The sequence below is a fragment of the Thunnus maccoyii genome, chromosome 17 (assembly GCF_910596095.1).
Source record: "Thunnus maccoyii chromosome 17, fThuMac1.1, whole genome shotgun sequence".
Lineage (NCBI taxonomy): Eukaryota > Metazoa > Chordata > Actinopteri > Scombriformes > Scombridae > Thunnus > Thunnus maccoyii.
The window spans coordinates 29,257,980-29,275,577 of record NC_056549.1 but is presented as its reverse complement, the minus strand read 5'-3'; the positions used below and the strand labels follow the sequence as shown (position 1 = coordinate 29,275,577).

Sequence of the window (17,598 nt, the reverse complement as noted above, 5' to 3'; positions counted from 1 at the left end):
AAATTCTGGATGTCCCTTGTTATGTCATCCATCCGTTTGTTTGATGAGTCAAGGATTATCTGTACGAAGCCTTTGAAGCTCACTTCCTGTTGCTTATCAAGACATAATAAAAGTCCCTCTGCTTATCCAAAAGACCGCTGACCTCCAAATCAATGAGGATGTAGCTCCTAACTCTCTTCTTTGAATTGATGGTGCTCATCATAAACTCAGTCTTTCAGCCTTGAACATTCAGCTGCTTTGCTAGTGCCTCAGTGAAAAATGTTGCAGAGCTGCTGGGGTCCATAAATGCATAGGCCTCCACAGCTTTGTTGCTCTTCTTGGATTTCACTCTGACAGTCACAATAGCAAACACACAATCGCTCCTGTGCAGGCACTTGTCTCTTGATGGAGTGTTGCCGGGGCACTGGCAGTGTTTGTTTCATTGATGGCTCCACCTGCTCCATTCCCAGTCTTCTCTTTTGCACTTTTTTCTTGCTTTGACGTGTAGCATGCTGAGTTGATGCTGAGAACAGAGCTCAAGTGTCATTCTTTTCTTACATTCTTTGATTTGATGACCTTTCACTAGGCAGCCAAAGCAAAATCCATTTTTCTTCAGAACACCACTTTTTCCTTGTGCGGTTTCTCTCCGACCGCATTCTCCCAGTGTGTGATCCTTTTCACAAAATACACATGGCTTCCTAAATACACAGAATGATACAGCATCAGTCTCAGGCTTTGATGACTCACCTTGTTTATCTTCAGTAAGATCGATGTTAGTAGCAAAGCTACTTCCTGTCTTTGCCTTGTTCCCTTGTTGAAACTTCTTTGTGTCTTTCTTTTCAGCTGTTGCTGTGTTGAGATCTCCAAAGAGTGGATCAGACATGATCTTTGCTTGGCAATTGACAAAGTCCACCAGCTCTGTGAACTTGACTTGTCTTCATCGCTACACGTGGAGGTCATAAGCATGTGCTCTCCATTGTTCTCTCATCTTGACTGTAAACTTTGAAATGATAGCCCTCATGTTTGTGGAATTGTCCATCTTTTCTATGTAATCAATATCTTCCATGACGTTGCGACAGCCCACCAAGAACAATGAGAAAGCACTTAAAACCTTTCCATCTTCAGCCTTAATCTGCAGCCACTTGAATGCCTTTTCCATCAAAGCTGTTGCAGTCTTCAGTTCATTTCTGTACTTGTCTTGAAGCAGCCTCATGGCCTCTACATATGCATGATCTGCAGGCATATGCTGACAGCTCTTCACAAGGTCCTGGTATACTGCTTGAGAAAGTACAACTTGTCAGCACTACTGTCAGCTCTGTCATCAATAGCTCCAGTGGGTCTCCGTGAAACACTGGAATGTCTCTTTGAGGTAAATGAAAAAGCTGCTGGTTCTTTGCAAGCAACTCTGTAATGTCTGTCATTGTATCAGTTGATACATCTCTCTTGCATTGTCATCATGTTGTGATCAGTCTCTTGGTTGTCAAGACATCAGCTGCAGAGCATTTTTCATCTTGGGACTGGCATTACAAGTCACAGCTTGGTCAGCTACCACTGGCAATGCAGACTTCTCAGTATGTTTCAGCTTGGATGATGGGAAGCTATACATGCCATAACCATCTTCAGATGGTCTTGCTGCCGCAAGTTTGTTCATGCCCAATTGCTTCTGGTGTTCTTCTTTAATGTGTGCTGTGGATGCAGATGACACTTGACACATTAGATACACTGTCCATTGGTATAACCTCTTTGTCACATTGTGCATCTTGAATCCATGCTTTAACTTTACTTAAATTGCTGACATCGATCCACTTTAGGTTAAAACTAGTAATCTTGATCAGTCTTTTTCTTCCGTTAGATAGAACATCACTTAAGAACTGAGCTCAACAAACTCTTCTTCAAGTCTCTCGTAAACTTTAATACTTTAATTTCCTTTTGCACAATGTCATTAACATTAAGCAAACTATCACTGTCCAAGATGCTCAACTTCGTTTGATTTTGCAGTCATTCGTCCCAATCTGCCTCTCTTTGTATCTATGAGGTGATGCAGTTTCTCCTCCGGTCCCTTACCTGTGAGCTCCCTCTTGCAGCCAGTCCAGGAAGTTGCATCCCCAGCATCAACTTTCTCATTTGCCATTATGCATGTAAGAGTTCCAAATGTTTAAATCCACTCAAAACGCTTACGTTGTAAAGTCTTTTCTTTGTAGCTGGCACAGCACAAATCTTAAAAACTCCATCCAAATAAACTCCAGCTTCAGCTGATGGGAAGCATAGCACATCTCATCCCAGCAACTTCAACCAGCCCTTCTGGCACAGCAAAGTCACAGTGTCCTCAATGATTTAGATGCAGATGCTTCATCATACAACTTAGCTGGTTCTGCTGACAACTTAGCTGGCTCACAAAGAGCAGCTCTTTGAATTTCTTCACTTGTCGTGCTGGCAATCTTGAGCAAGCTTTTGACTAATTATAGTGGCAAAATTTCAGTTCTTTGTTCTCATTTTCTTAAGCCACTCCTTTCAATTTGGACAGTAGAAAGGTTCTGAATCCTATCCAAACAAACCAACAATCCACAGATGTGCAGATGTGCTATGGTGCATATAACTCACTCTGACTTCTGAAAAATGATGTTTTATATCAACTTTCATAAATCCAACAGATTCTGTCAGGCAGGACAAGTTCTTTTTCTTCAAATACGGCCAAAAACTGTGTGCTTCCAAACTGCTTGCACATTGTCTCTTCACTGACACATCTGTCTAATCACTAAACCAAAAAACACATTTGTTTCCAGGTACCTGCACATGCATAATAGAATCTATATTATACAATACACTATCATCACATGCAAACTAAACATTAATCCTTAATTCTTACATATCAAAATACTTTGACTGCAAATAATACTAAATAATATTATTCAAAATATTCAAAAACATTTTCACTAGTTTTGGCTCTTACACAAGTCAGTAGAGACACAGCATGGTGCGTCATACTCTGAAAAACACGCCCACTGGAGGTGAAAACAATTGCCGCCGTAATATGCAACCAAGGACTGATACGCCAAGAAATGCCTGTAGCTAACTAAAAACATTAGATTTTAGCATGTCAAAGGATTATTTTAGCACCCTATGTCTACCAGAGAGGAAAAGGTAGTTTGTAGCATATGCTGAAACTCGTTACATTGTATATGCTGAGATGCAATACATGAATGCAAGGGCCGACAGCATCTACAGTAGAGATAGCACAACTGTATAGCAAACTCCACCACATGACAGGTTGGCATGACACTTTTCACAGCTGATATGGCAACTACAGTTTGTAAACAGAGTCGAGGAAATTTCATGCACAGACATGCAATCATTTCCCATTGAGGGTCTTTTTACAGTTAGCATTTTAGCTGAATGCAGCTTAGCTATTCTGTGATTTAAAAGTCTATTACAAACACTGCTTTCCTTTCAATTAAACAGCTGTTCTGTTTTTACTATCACGTGTGTTCTCTGTGACTGGCAGTGTGTCCAAGTATATATGTCATTTTTACAGAGGTTTTTGAGCTGCAAGCTGTCTGTGCGACCCAGGTCGGGTGCGTCTCTCCCACCGCACAGCAAGCAGCTCTGTAACATTATCCACTTTTGTCTTCTTAAAGGCTCAGTTTTTCGGTTCGTCAACTTACATTGTTGGTAGTGCATCCCACCACACAGCAGCTTTTAGGCATTTTTCTGTTGTTGCTAGTAGACAGAAGTGACAAGGAGGTAACTTCACTGAATACAAAGTCAATGGCAAGTAATGAATAGAGGTGGATGTGACTCCCCTCGTTGAGACCTGCTAATAGACGTAACAGCAGAGCAGAGGAGAGAGACTGAGATAGCAACCTAGCCGACCTGTGTGCTGGTATTTTTTTTCTTCCCGAAAACAAATCATTTTTAAAATATTGGTATGAAACAAATATCTGTTAAAAAAACCCCACTATTTGTGCTTTGCCGAATATCGTATTTGTGTTTGGGCATACCCCTACTGCCCAGTAATTATGGAGCCAGGCTGAAAGCTGTTGAAATTTTCACTGTAGGACTGTTAATATGTCCCTTTATTGAGTTTTAATATTTTTTCAGGCAAGAAAGTAACCATGTAGACTCTCAATATGTGGTCAGTTTATCCAAATAATGCTTTTTTGGAAAGTTGCACCAACATTGTCAGAATAGCTGGCGGCCGCTGCTGCTGGGGAGACATCAGCTGGTCATATCAGCTGATCCAACAAACATTATGCTGCCCCCTATTTGTTTGGATCAGGTGGCCAATTCTTACACATCACACATTTAAGAATAAAGGCCAGATTTGTCTTACATGAAAAAAACAGTAAATAGCATATTTTGGGGTTTTACTGTTAATCAGACAAAACAAGACACCTGAGGATGTCACCTTATGTTCTAGGACACTATGGTGGATATGTTTATGTTTTCTGATGTTTAATAGACCAAACAATTAATCAATTAATCACGAAAATAATTGTCAGATTAATTGGTAATGGACAGAATTGTTAGTTGCAGCCCTGGTTTAATGTGACCTGAATAATATGTTAACATGTTAATATGTTATGTATGAAATGTTATGCATTTCTTTCCTTATGAAACATCTGCAAAGCCATTTTTTGAAGATGTGAATGCATCATTTACATACATGTTTGCTCGCAGGCAGTCTTATTTTCCCCTGCCATTACTATGTTTATTGGGGTGTTACAGCCACAAGCTGATCAGCTGATCTGAAAAGATGTGAAACTGTCACCCATGTGATCGAGTGCATACCTGAGATACATACAAAATCAGTAACTTCTTGTAAATAAAAACATCACTCCACAGCATTACTAGTCATCAAAAACTCACCAGGGGGCTTTTAGACTCTCATTCATATCATATCAGTTATTTAAACTGATCACTTAATAGTTCTGTATCAGGACCTGCTGTATTTGGAGTAGCTCAACAAAGTAAGTCAGTAGGATACAGCTGTTATTTCATGTTATACATATTTAATCAACATCTGATATCTTCTACTGCACAGATATTTTTAAGTTGTAGTTACAGGTTGTGAAAACATTTGGGCCATAACTAAGAACTCTTCCTGGCTTGTCATTCTCATTCTTTTTAACTTTTGTTATAAATGCTGAATCCAAATGGATTCAAAACTGGATTCAGATTCAATAAAATGCTATTGAACCCTAACCCTGACATCAGTTATTTTCCTCAGACTTGACAAAGTTCCTCTCGAACTGTTTTCACAGGCGTAGTACAAATCATGACTACTATATTGACATTAATATGTAAAATCAGAGCTCCTTTAATGCCTCAAATACCAAAAAATATGAATATTTCAGTGTTGTACAGAGCGCAAATGTCAAGTCTTATCTGAAACAAATCTCAGTGTTATTGGATAAATTCTTTTATTTACCTTAACACTCTATATTCATCACAGTATTTCTAGAAACAGCTGTCACTATCTTGAACTAAGACAAAATGGGGTAAATTATATCTATCTATACATTTCTATATCTATCTATACATCTATCTATACTTGATACAAGAAATGAAATTAACTTGACAAAGTGATTTGCAGTAGAAACCACAGAAATTATTTTGGCCCACTTATTAAATGACTAAGGACAAGGGGACAGCAATTCAAATTATGTCATGTATCTGAGGAGTGAAAGTTACACTATTACAGGACCAAAAGTTTCATATTTTTCTCATACCACACAAATATATGTAAGTGATTAAAGAGCAACAAAGAAAAAAGCAAAGCAAATGTAATTATAAACTGAGGAAGCCTCCCAATCCCAGATATGAGATAAACGGAAAACATGCACTGCAGTAAGCGAAATCTTGATTACAATCATGACCATTATGACCAAAAAAACTTCCTTCATAAAGCATCCTTCATATTCTGTCAGGTCTAATCAGGCCAGACATTAATTTCAATGCAAGCATTGAAAGCATATAATTAAAAAAGAGTAATTTGGCTAAAGATTAGAGCTCATTATATCTTGGCTGGAAAAGGAAAAAGGACAAACAGAGGAAAATCCTTCCAGAAAAGGACATTAAATATCTGGCCCATATGCGCCAGTGAGGGACAGTCAAGTCTAGCAGAGCTGACAGCTTATTATTATCCCTGCCTCACATCTCGCCCCTGTTCCCTTCTAACACTCGGCTTAAGAAAGGACGGATTCTATTCTTAACATACATTTTTTCCGTGTTGTTGCTGGTCAGGTATAATGGGGGCTGGTGGAGGGAGACGTCTTCTGAAAACCATTAATATTGACGAGGCTACGTCCAGCCTGTCAGAGGTGGAGTTAGTGGGCAGAATGTGGTGAGAGCTGGAGTAGAAGGCTGCTAGACTGGTATGAAAGCAGAATGCAAAGCACCTGACCGACTGTTCAGACATCACCTCGCTGTGTAGTGCACAGGGGCCGTGCTGTAACCGTACCAACTTGTGCTTCTCAACAGAGCAGGGGTCAGTATCAGGGAGGATGATTCCCCTTTACATCAGGAGCAGCTTGAAGGCCAGTATGCTTGGAATAAACTAGTTTGTACAAAGAGTCATCTGCTATTGCCACAGTCATTCAACCATGTCTAAAGGCAATTGCTGTGTGAAGTGGCCGTGCTTGCTGGTTTCGGAAGTTGTGGGGGTGGGAGGTTTTAGATGCTGTTCAACAAACCAACAAGCACTTTGCGTGAAGCATAATGATGCTCCTTTATGTTAAGCATGCTTGGAAGGTGTTAAGAAATATTGGATCATCTGAACATCTCTGTCTTTCTCATATCTGTATGGTCTTTTCCAGCTGAGCAAAGTCTGTTCACAACTCTTTTAACATGTTAATCAACACTTTGAAATACGGCAGTACGTTGAACTGTAGCATCACTGGTCATAAGAATTTCCCAGAATTCCAAGATGTTCAACTTGACTGGTCTGTCAAGTTTTACATCAGAAGATAATGTGAAGAAGAGAGGCTTGCTTACAGTTTGCATTTCACTCTTTGATTAGTCTCTTCCTGTGGGCAGAGACATGACTGTACCTGATGCCAGAATTTCATTTTGGCAAACAGCATGAATCTTAAGTTAGGAGGTTGGAGCATTCTTTTTGGAAACTGTCCACAACAGTAAAACTACAGCATGGACACTGAAAAAGGAACCTTTAATGGCTTTGTGAATAATGACTGTTGTCTCTAAGAAGCAAAGGGGGAAGTAGCATGACACTGATGTATTTATGCATATGTACATCCTTTTACAGCCACTTATCTATGTCCTGGTCATGGAGACAGGAGGCCAGGTAGCCCACACTGCTTCTCTTCAGCTTCTCCTGGAGGTATTTAGACCAGATGGGATATGTAATCCAATCCTCCAGTTTATTCTGGGTCTGCTCTAGGTTCGCCTCCTGGGGCTTCCTCAAGGAAGGTGTCCAGGGGAATCTTGATCAGAGGCCTAAACTACCTCAACTGGCTCCCTTCGACATGAAGGAGCAGCAGTTCTACTCCCAGCTCCTCACAGATTTCAGAGCTCTGCACCCTATCTGTTAGGGTGCAGAGATCTCATTCATTCCGTCACTACCCTAGGCTCATGACTGTAGTTGTGGGTTGGATGTACCGGTAAATCCAGAGCTTTGCCTTCAGTCTCAGCTTCATCTAGCTTGGACATCAGAGACTGAGGTCCTTGAACATAGAGGTGACAGATCAGAGGGCACTCATATGAATCATTTTTGTAACGGTCCAATAGATTGTTTTGGATGGCAATGACAAATCGCCACTTTTTTGTCTATTTGTATTGCATTACCCACTTTGTGTTTTTCCTTACAATTTCCATTTAGATCATTTTTCTTGCTGTGTACATGTCAAATTGTGCCTTATGGATAGGTCAAACACAGGAAGAGGGCACAAAAAATAAAGTCAAACTGTACTGAGGAGGAGAAACTTGTGTTGTTAAATGCAAACACACTTTCTCATTCGAGGGAATGTGAAGGTGTCGAAACTTTTGACTGGTGCTATATATCAAAAGATATTGCAAAGTCACTATGATCCAGTCTGCAGCAACATTTGTACAAGAAATAATAGAGGATAAAGTACCCAGAGGGTTTTCTCTTCCTCTAAATACTCCTCTGTTGGGACATTTTCATTGTTTTTATCCATGGAAAACATTGTTTAGTCCATATACAGACAGGTGACAAATTAGAGGAAAAACCGGTACAGTGAGTGGATCTGGTGGCTCTGTTATGCTATGGGGGGCATTTTGCTGGCATGGTTTGGGTCCATCAATACAAAGTTGTTCTGAGTGATCACCTTAATCCTATGATGAAACATTTCTATCCTGATGGGAGTGGTCTCTTCCAGGATGACAATGCCCCAATTCACAGGACACGAGGGGTCACTGAATGGTTTGATGAGTATGAAAATGATGTGAATCATATGCTGGGAGATTTTGGACTGACGTGTTAGACAGCGCTTTCCACCACCATCAGCAAAACACCAAATGAGAGAATATCTTATTGAAGAATGGTTTGATGCCTGGGTTAAGGCACTGGCCATGATCTGTAATGCACCCGGTCCAGGTCTGCCTCGAGATCTTTGTGGCCTATCATTCCCTTTCTCTCTCTCCCCTCACTTCCTGTCATCTCTTTACTGTCAAATATACAATACATACATATATATATATATATATATATATATATATATATATATATATATATATATATATATATATATATATATATATATAACTGCTGTTCTCCACCACAGTCACCTAGACAGCACGACACTTCAACATCTACAGTGCTTGATGATGGGTGACAAAGTCTCAGAGCAAAACATGCACAAGTAAGATCTGGGTTGAAAATGAAAGTCAAGGTAAAGACTGTTCCTTTGTGCGAATCTCTCTGCCTGATGACAGGTAATTGATGGCAGATAATTACAAGAGCTAAATGTTTTCTAACACTCCTTCAGTTATGGGACACTAAAACTCTGCAGCTCTTAAAGATTGACCAAACACACCTGTTTTTTTAGAGGAGCACATATAAAAAAACAGCTACATGTCTTGCTGCCAGTCTACAACAGTCCTCCCTCTCTCCTAGCAGGACTGGAAGTCTTTCCCAGTCACTTAGATAGAGGAACTCTGGGAATATTTTTTTATTATTTTTGCAAAATATTGGTCTCTAATACTTTGGTATTGGTTGCAGTGAATTGAGAAGTGCAGCCCTGTCTCTACTGTTCCCTGGTCACAGTAAGAACACAACCTCTCCTCTCTGGGCAGCCAGGTTTGTCTGTGTCGGCCTTCTTCTACTGCCAGGTTGTGTTCACTCAGTCTGTACTTAGTCAGTGTTTTTCTCAGTTTTCTGTCAGACACTGTGGTCAGGTAGGTAGGTTGCCATAGTGTACCGTCTGTTTAGGGTTACGTATGTTTCCATTTTGTTCTGGGATTTTGTTAGTTCTATCCAGTAATCTCTGTATTTTTCTTTTTCTTTCATCATAATTTGGTTTGGCCTAATTTTCTGAATGCATGTGTCCTAAAGCTGAGGTGGTCCTGGTGTAAAGACCTGAGTGGTTGATGGTTTGCTCAGCTTCAGGACAAGTAGGCAGAGTAGGCTCGTTTTTGAATGTTTAACAGTAGAGGATATTGGCCTAATTCAGCTCTGCAGGCAGAGTTGGGAGCTTTTCTCTACACCTAGAGGATGCTTTTGCAGAACTCTGTATGTAGGATTTCAATTAGATGTTTGTCTCATTTTGTCCAGTCTTGTTAAGTTTGTTTGTTTTGTCTGTCTCTAACAGGCAGTCTTAGCTTCTGTCTCTCTAAGGTCCCCCTCCCGATGAGCCAACTCTGTTCTGATTGGCCAGCTTTCTGGAAGCCTGCTGAGGGGCAGCTGTATCACATGGATGTATAAAGAGAACTGGATACAGCGTCAGAGGCAGGGTCCCGTTCATTCCTATAAAAGTTGCTCAGTGGCGCATGAAGCCAAAAAAGTTCTTCCACATTGCTTCTGCATCTGTGCAGCCCATAGAGCAAATGCACTATGGGCTGCACTATGACTTTTGCCGGCCAAGTCGGCTACTTCCAGTTTAGCCCTCCTGCTAACTCCTCTAGGTTTTTGAAATATGATCAGACCAAATGGATCAAATTCAGATAGTGAGACAGTCCGTTGATTTACAGACATCTTCTTTACAATGTAAGTCTATGGAAAAAAGTCTTTCTGGGCCAGTGTGCATCACTTGACGTTATAATTACACTGTTTGGCCGCTAGGTCAAATTTGCTTAAAAGCCCTTCCTGTACCCAGTTCTCTTTATACATCCATGCTGTATCAGAGTCATGTTACCGCTGATGCAAATCCAACATTTCCTGCTTTACTGCTACATATTAAAAGCTTTTAAATTACTAAATAACAGGAGACCTTTATTTTGGAGAATTTACAAGAAATTAAACATGTTCCTCACCAAATCAGTGGAGCTTTGTTAGTGGCTCTAAAAACCGGTCAACACAACAACATATGGAGATATTTGGAGCTGTTGTTGAATGGATCAGTTAGAAATAATGCAAGGAGGAATAGTACAAGCAGAAAAAGCCACAGTGATGATGATGTTTGATGAAGAGCTGCAGATCACCAGCACACCTCCAACAGGTAAACTAATTATTTAACTTCACTGTGCTGTGTAATTGAAAAACACTCAGAGTACCAGCTCAACTCAATTCATGGTGCGGTGTGACTACCCCCAAAACAATGGAAAATCCCATAATGTTAGCGGAGCGGAGCAGTGAACTGGCGGGTTGTGCGTGGAGCAGATGATCATATAAAGAAATTCATCAAGCCAATGTCGGGTCGGGCTGAAAGTAGATAAAAACACTGGAAACCAAGCGTTCAGAGTAGTCTGTAGCTGGTGCTTTTTGCTCACAGGGATGACGTCTACATACGTTTACCTCATTATTTGACACTTTGGCCACATTTAATATGAACATCCGACATTGTAACATTGTATATGTGACTGAAAATAAGGAAAGGCATAATAAGTAATGGGAAATACAATTTGCTAAGAAAATAAAAGTTTACCAATGGTTGGTGGCCACTGTTTATTCCTAATTAACCAACATATAGTAATTACATAGAGCTAAAATCATCAAGTGATACAGTTTTAACAGTCCCATGATAACACTGATGGATGTGAGTTGTGACAGTTCCATGGGAATATTATAGTGTTTGTGGTAATTTAATGAAATGTAATGTTGCTTTTGAATACAAGATAATGTCATACTAAACATAATATCAACTGACATGTTAAGAGCACTAAGGTGAGTCCTGCTTTATTACAATACCTAATCTTAAAGCCCTGTCTTCCCTATGTCAAAATCTAGCTTTGAGATCTTCATTGTTTAGGCTGATATTGTGCTAACATGGTGCATATTCATAAATTAATTTGTGTTTAATCATATTACCACACAGCAAACGTGGAGCCATGTAATGTATGAGCATTAGAATATAAACATTAAAATATGTATTCACTCTTTTAGGTCATCGGCTTGGTTCAAGCAGCAAAGTATAAAGTACAATATTTCCCTCTGAAATCTAGTGGAGTAGAAGTTTAATGTAACAGAAAATGGAAATACTAAAGTAAAGTACAAATTGTAGGCCTACTTAAGTTCAGTGAATGAGTAAATGTACATTCCACTACTGATGAATATCCATACCATTAAAATAAAATTGATTAAACAATATGAATAAAATAACACGTGTCAAAATTAAGTTAGATGTAAATTGCTAATTGTGAAAAGTCTAAAACAATTACCAAGAAGAGGAGAAATATGAATAGAGCTTATAAAAGAAAAAGGGGAATAGAAATGGAGAGGAGAGAATGTCTCGATTAAAAGCAGACTTGTGGGATGTGAAGGCTTTACCTTACAACCATGTTATATAGTTTATTGTCACTAATAACAACATTTTTCCGGCCATGTTTTTATCTAGTCGACCCTGTTGATTATTTAGTCAGTGCTGTTTATAAGAAACACTGTTCATATTTCAAATGTCAACATATAAACGACGTTTGGATCAGCGCAGTATGAAGTTCAAGTGCAAACTTGTCACGCATTGGAGCGACATTAAGCTGGTCGGTCTGGTTAGTGTCTCGAATATTAAAATAAAACATTTGTCTGGTTTGAAGCCGTTTTGAAAGCGCAATTCGGACAGAAAGAAGTTCGCAAGAAATAGTTTTTTTTTTTTGTTCTGCTTTAAAATTATTTTATTTTCAACTAATTTCATTGAGGCTGATGTAAAGCAGAAATAAGATGTGAGGGATTTACCTGCGCTGCCATGAAGGACAGATCCATGTTGGCGGTGTTTTTGAGGACAACTAGCCGGCGTCTGATTCTCCTGAAACGGCGTCAAGAGTCGTCCTACTCCCGCTGGGCAGAAGAAGAGGATCCCCGGCTGGAGGTGAGCCGCTGCATCGTCCTCAACATGCGAGACATCAACGCGTCCTCATGAACACAGTCTGTGCACAGTCACACACACAGTCTTAACTGAGCTGGCACGGAGGAGGGCGACTGGAGAGAGGGGGTGTGACAGCCTGTAGAGAGAGAGAGAGAGAGAGAGAGAGAGAGAGAGAGAGAGAGAGAGAGAGAGAGAGAGAGAGAGAGAGAGAGAGAGAGAGAGAGAGACAGACAGACAGACAGAGAGAGAGAGAGAGAGAGAGAGAGAGACAGAGACAGAGAGATCACATCTTTTTATGACAAGTTTGTATCGTGGCCTAAGAATCGAACTGAAATTGAGAATTTTCTTTGCCAAATGTTGAGATGCTTTACAGTTGCATATAATTATTCACATGAACTGGGTAATAAAATGAATGAAAGGGGAAAAAAAATACATTAACACCGATGACCAGAAGTGTGTCACACTTCACACAAGAAATAATAAAAGGGAAGAAGTTTTTTTTTGTTTGTTTTGTTTTGTTTTGTTTTGTTTTTTGTGGTTCATACAGCATTTATTCTTCCAGGTGACCAACAAAAAGACTAAGGAAGGCAAAACTGGGTGCCATTTTAGTGCCCATTGAAGTGCCAGAGGTCTGGAGGTATGGTTTGTCGTTAAAAAAGAAGTAGTTTCTCTTAAGAATAAAGGAGGCCAAATTAATTAAGGAAGTGGTAGAGGCTGTTCTCACTGCTCTGGTGTTAAGGAAATGTTCCAGCGTGTCTTGGCCTTGCTGGTGATCAGTATTTGTGTAAAAGGACTCAATGTCTAAAGTACACATGACTAGGCTACATCTGGATCTGTTGGTGGGCTCTGTTGGAAAATTAAGAACTGAGAGCTGTCTTTAAGTGGATACAAAGTCTTTAATGTGATAGTATACAAAACTTGATATTCTCTCTGTTAGACTTCCAATTCCAGAAACTATTGGTCTACCAGGTGATTGTTGTAAGTTTTTGTGAATTTTGGGTAAAACATATAAAAAGGCTTTTAAAGGAAACTCATTCAGCAAAAATGTTGACTCCTTTAGAGAAATATCACCATGAAGAAAACTCTCTTCGAGTAATATGCACAGCTCCTTAAGGTATTCCTTTAGCTTTTTGTTAAAGGATGTATTTTCAAGTTGTGTGAAAACTTCATTATCATAATTGCAGTTGTCCATAATGACAATGGTGCTTTGTCAGCAGCTTTAATGACAATGGACCTGTTACTCTCAGGTTCAGACAATGTGTTCTGTTGATTTTTTGTCAAATTGTGTGGAGTGAAACTTTTCTTTTTCAAATTCCATTTCTACAAGTCTACAATATGCATGAATGATTTCTATTCTTGGGTGGATAAAAATAGCTTTTAATTTTAAAAGTATTTAAGTGTTATTTAGAATAAAATTATGAGAAGGATCATTTTGCATGAAAAAATATTTTTGTCTTACATCTCTGAGAAATCTCTGTGGGTCTAAAAGTTCAAATGGACTTACAGATGGGGTTGGAACAAAAGAAAGACCAAGTTCAAGCACAGAGAGCTGAGTGGAGGTCAGTGCAGTGCTGCTCAGGTTGACAACAACTGATTTCTTCCCTGGCCTCGGGATCTGGTCCATGGATGGTTGAGTTGATCTCTTCCTCTTGCCCCACTGTGTGCGTTTGACCATTAACATTAAGGACTTTATGACCTGTAAAACAAAAAATGTTGTCTATATGATACAGTGTCCATGTGGTAAAATATAAATAGGTGGGACATCTCGTTCCCTTAAAGAGCGTATCACTGATCATAGGAGCTCCATTAAGGGGATGATATAACCAGTCCTGTTGCGAGACTCTTCAATGAAAAGCAACATCACATTTATCTATATTTTTTACAAGCAGAGAAATGATTAAGTCCAGCCAAAGAGGTGGTCATATCAATTTTCTCAGGAAAAAGGGAGAAGCATTTTGGATTCTCTATTTCAAAAGTTTATTTCCAGGAGGCATGAATGAGGAGTTCTCAATGAATGAGTTTCTATAGTGGTTCTTAAATAGCTCTCATTTTTTTGGTTTTGCAGTGGTTTTTATAATGTATTTTTAGGATGTATTTTGTTGCTCTTCCTACTCTTTGTATATGTAACACTTCATAAAAAGTTTTTTTAAATTAAAGTGTTTTTGTAGTATCCCACATCAAACAGGCACATTTGGATTAAGGCTTCTACTGTACAAACTCAAGTACCACCCCTTGGTTGCACTTCTCCAGTTGCCCAGTATGGACCAAGTATGGTGTCAATCATGTCCCTTATTGGACAGTCCCCTTGCCTCTCTGCCAGTCTGGGACAAAGATTGGCCTGAAACCACAAGACCATCTACCCAACACATCTTTGTAGGTGCCCCACTGGCTGATATGTGTGTGTGGATGTATATGATTGGTTGTCTTTTATATTTTTTTACCCTTTTGATTTTTTTTTTTCTTCTTCATACCTACCCTATTTAAATGTTGTTTGTAATGTGTCATGATGACCCTGTATTTTAATGAAGGTGTGTATTTGACACACAGTAGTAATCCATCACACCCTCTGAGCAGAGCAGCTTTCAGCCCGCTGCTGTTAAATGCATGGAAGTCTGTGTGATTAATGACTGTTTGATGAATTGCTAAATCTTTAATGTAACACAACCTATTTTCAGAGTCACACTCCTTACTCTGCACACTCTAAACTCTACACACACACGCACGTACGTGCGCACTCAGCCTCTCACTGTATAACAAAGTTTTTTACATCCACCACAAGTAAGAAACTTTTATTAACTCTTTAGTTAGTTACAATAACTGCATTAATTATCCAAATGAGAATGAGCATTTGTTGCCCGTTGACTTGGAACAGTAGTGCATTTGCATTTCACACTAATCCCTGATAGGGAAAGAGTAGTAAAGTAATTTTCCATATAAATATGTATCATGAATTTTCAAATAAAAGCTTGTATCCAAAAGCAACTACAGTGCTGTATGGTAACTGGATTAAACATATTAATTTAGGAATATTCTATTCTACATTTTGAAATAACTGTCTTCAAGACAGTGCACTTTGTTTTTTTGTTGTTGTTGTTGTTTTTTTTTACTGATTAATCAAACAGAAAATAACATTTTAATAAGTGAGCTTTATGTCACAATTTCAAAATAAAATTCTTCATTAGTGAGCTTTAAAGGACCAGTGAGTGAGATTTGGTGGCATCTAGCAGTGAGGTTGCAGATTGCCACCAACTGAATAGCCCTCATCCCCCTTCCAAACGTGTAGGAGAACCTACGAAACTCACAAAAAAATATGATAGGCCCTCTCTAGAGCCAGTGTTTGGTTTATCAGTTCTGGGCTACTGTAGAAACATAGCGGTGCAACATAGTGGACTCTGTGAAAGAGGACCCTATGTAGATATAAAGGACTCATTCTAAGGTAACGAAAACACAATAATTCTTATTTTCAGGTGATTATACACTAATGAAAACAAACTTATTACATGCCAATAAATCTTACACACTGGTCCTTTAAGTGTTGGATTTTGTTACCTCTGGATAGAGACGAGCTGTTTCTTCTTGATTCCAGTCTTTGTGCTAAGTTAAGCTAAAAGGCTGCTGGCTCCAGCTTTATATTCATCATATAAATATAAAAGTGGTATCAATCTTCTCATCTAACTTTTGGCAAGACAGAAAATATGTGTATTTCCCGAACTGTCAAACTATTCCTTTAGCATACATTTTATAATAGATTTCCAATATATTGTGGGGAATACAGATAATTAATTACAGGTTAAAGAGTATTTAAGGTGATTTATTAGTTGAAAGCAGTTGCAGATGCTCTTGTATCACTGTCCATTTTTTTACCTTTTCTTCCAGGTAGTATGTGATATGGGACTGGAATGCAGCATAGCTCTTGAACTTCATTGATTTGCTTTGCCTCACTTTTGTTCTGAGGATTCAAGTTAAATGCTGAAGAAAGAGTAAGTAAATATGAAGAAAAAAACAATTTGGTCATAAAATTCATGGGGTTCTTTTCAATGTCCAGCCAGTTTGAAAGAGAGGGTGAGATTGACAGCTCATTCAGGAAATATTGATTGTTTATATCATTCTTCATATGAACTGATGTCGTCTACACCTGGCTGAGGTGGACCACTTCCACATATGGTCTGGTCAATTTGAATGGAATGCATTCCACATTTACACTTGCAGCAGCCTGCAACCTTCATTCTTATATAGAAAAGTTGTACCGCTGTAAATGTAGAGAGGGCAGATGCTGAGAGATGGTACGGAAAGCTGAATGTTCACAGTGGTGTAAAAGCACTTTCATCTGGGATCTCAGAATAGGAGATTCTATGAACATCTGAACTGCATCCAGAAAGGCATAGTTCTAGCAACAGACAATCTGCAGAAACATCAACTCTAAGGGCTCAAATCACACTTTCCTTCAGGTGCTCTGGTGTCCTCCAACACCAAAATACATTAGAGACTCAATTAATACCTGAACCTGGCCCCTACCGGTGTCATGAAGGCCTAAAAAAATTGAATTTGGTCTATAATTTGAACATTTCTAGACCAGAACGCAATTTAAGACCTAATGTTATTATTATTTTATTTCCTCCTAAGACAATGCAGTGACTACTTTTTGTTTCCCTCTTCCTAGTGGGCAATGGGTTTTTACATACAACACATGGATGTAGATGATTGACATAGAGACAAAAAGAGAAGAATTTCTTAATGATTAAATTTGAAAGCAATAATACCTGAAGCCAAAATCTTAACACAACAAATAGCTCAAACCCAATGGGTCCCTGCCCCTCAGACACATTCCAAACTGTATTTGACAGAAAAAGTGTCTCTACATCCATCTGCTGTCTGACCTCCTGAGTTTTCTTGTGACCATTTCAGAGACATTTCAGTCTATTGTTGCTCAGCTACATTAAGCTACAATAACTGAGTAATTTATTTGCCTGAGCTCCAAACCTCCTGTCATCACCCGTGGTCAGGACCAAGCTGTTCTTTCATAGGAAGAAACTGTGATAAGCTTATCAGAGCTCAGCTAAATCCTGCAGATACTACAGTCAACTCTGATGGATGTTTCCTCTCTGGTGTGTCTTTAAGCAATGTAATATCCCAGATAACTATGTTGTCCCTGACTCTGAAAAAATAATTTCTTTACTTTGCTCTT

General features: G+C 39.1%; 1 protein-coding gene across 1 annotated transcript in view; it reads right to left on the bottom strand.

The window, feature by feature from the left end:
• The window catches only part of LOC121882526 (uncharacterized protein C14orf132-like), a 48,152-nt gene extending 34,165 nt beyond the window's left edge, over nt 1–13,987 (bottom strand). The window contains exons 1-2 of the mRNA XM_042390847.1: nt 13,918–13,987; nt 12,284–12,549 (exon numbers count right to left, since the gene is read on the bottom strand). Coding sequence (XP_042246781.1) covers nt 12,284–12,310 — 27 coding nt within the window. The 5' untranslated portion in view covers nt 12,311–12,549; nt 13,918–13,987. The remainder of the gene's footprint in view (nt 1–12,283; nt 12,550–13,917) is intronic.
• Between the last annotated feature and the right edge of the window lie 3,611 nt (nt 13,988–17,598).